Here is a 1,382-nt window from a genome sequence, read left to right as displayed (position 1 = left end):
GTCACGTGAGGACAGCTCACGGCGCGCAGCAACGTCTTTGCGCGCATCTGGCCAGGGAGGCAGCCGAGGAGCTCAAAGGCGGCGCTGGTCTCACGGGTGGTGATGTTGACGAGCTCCTCCATCCGGTGTGGGGCCGTCGGGCCGCTCGCGTCGCTCGCATCGCTCGCAGCCGCCGCTGTCGCATCGGCCAGGCCGAGGATGCCGCCCTCGAGCGGCGAGCGGAGAACCGCCTCGAGGAGCAGCATCAAAGAGCGTGGCTCTTCGCCGCGCCTCATAGCACTGGCCAGTTTCCGGAGGCGAGCGCGCGGGACCAGCATAAGGCCGCGCTCAATCGCCGTCGCGCCAAGTCCTGTCAGACCCGCCGGGCCACTGGAGCCACCGCGGGCGGCTTCCCAGGAAAAGGCGGCAACACCTCCGCCTCCGCCTCCGCCATCATCCGCCCCGCCTCCTCCCGCTCCGCCATAGCGGTCGGCGACCGGTTCTTGCTCACACGGTTGGCAGAGCATGCTCAACGTCGGTCTCGCGTCGCCCAGATCGTCGGCCGCCCCATCGCTCTGTGCTTGCGCCCCCTCGCTGACTTTTGGCGAGCTGCCTCTGCTGCCCGCCGCCTCCTCCGCAGACGCCTGTATGGCTTCGATGCCAGCCGTCGCCGCCTCGAGAGCGCGGTGGAGGCGCCACGCCTGCACCAGCGCCTCGGCTGCGTGGCGCAGCGGGGCGAACTTCTCGTTCAGCGAGAGCTCGTCGGCGAGCGCAAGAGGCGCCGTTGGGCAGGGCGGCGCCTGCGCGCGCAGCTCCCGCGCGCGGTAGATGGCGGCGCAGAGCTTGGCGTACACGTCGGGCGTGTCGGCGCCCGGGAGCGCGCCCGTGACGTATTGCGGCAGGATCGACAGGGTGTACTCGTGCCCCGGGAAGAGGAGCGTCTCCGGGGGGCACGAGCGCCACAGCTTCGCGAAGGTCGAGACCATGTCGTCGGCGCAGCCTTCGAAGGGAGCGCCGCAGCCGCCACAAAAGAGGACGTCGCCCCCGAAGAGCGCCGAGGGCGAGCCGCGCACGAGGAAGGCGGTCGAGCCGGCGGTGTGGCCGGGGGCGGAGAGCGCAACCACGCGCAGCGAGCCGACGCGCACCTCGTCGCCATCGCGGAGGGGGTGCGTGCAGCCCGAGACCGCGTCCACCTCGCCACCGTACACGCGAAGCGAGCGGCCAAACTTTTCGCGCAGCGGCACGTTGCCCGCGGCGTGGTCCCAGTGTTTGTGCGTCGTCAGGATTGCGACTGGCCTCAGCGCCGCCCCGCCGTAGTGGTCGCGCGACAGGTCCGACAGAGCCGCTAGGACGGCCGTCGGGTCCGACGGGTCGACGAGAGCGACCGGGCGGTCCGCTGCGTC

At 71.5% G+C, this 1,382-nt stretch overlaps 1 protein-coding gene across 1 annotated transcript; it reads right to left on the bottom strand.

Annotated features, from left to right (window-relative positions):
- Nucleotides 1–878: 878 nt before the first annotated feature.
- Nucleotides 879–1,382, bottom strand: EMIHUDRAFT_56275 (hypothetical protein; the record flags this gene model as incomplete). The annotated part of the gene is made up of 1 exon (XM_005780023.1): nucleotides 879–1,382. A coding segment is annotated over one exon (504 nt), but the record flags the coding sequence as incomplete, so codon positions are not given.

This window comes from Emiliania huxleyi, assembly GCF_000372725.1.
Source record: "Emiliania huxleyi CCMP1516 unplaced genomic scaffold EMIHUscaffold_22, whole genome shotgun sequence".
NCBI classification, from domain to species: domain Eukaryota; phylum Haptophyta; order Isochrysidales; family Noelaerhabdaceae; genus Emiliania; species Emiliania huxleyi.
This window is presented reverse-complemented; position numbering and strand designations above follow the sequence as displayed.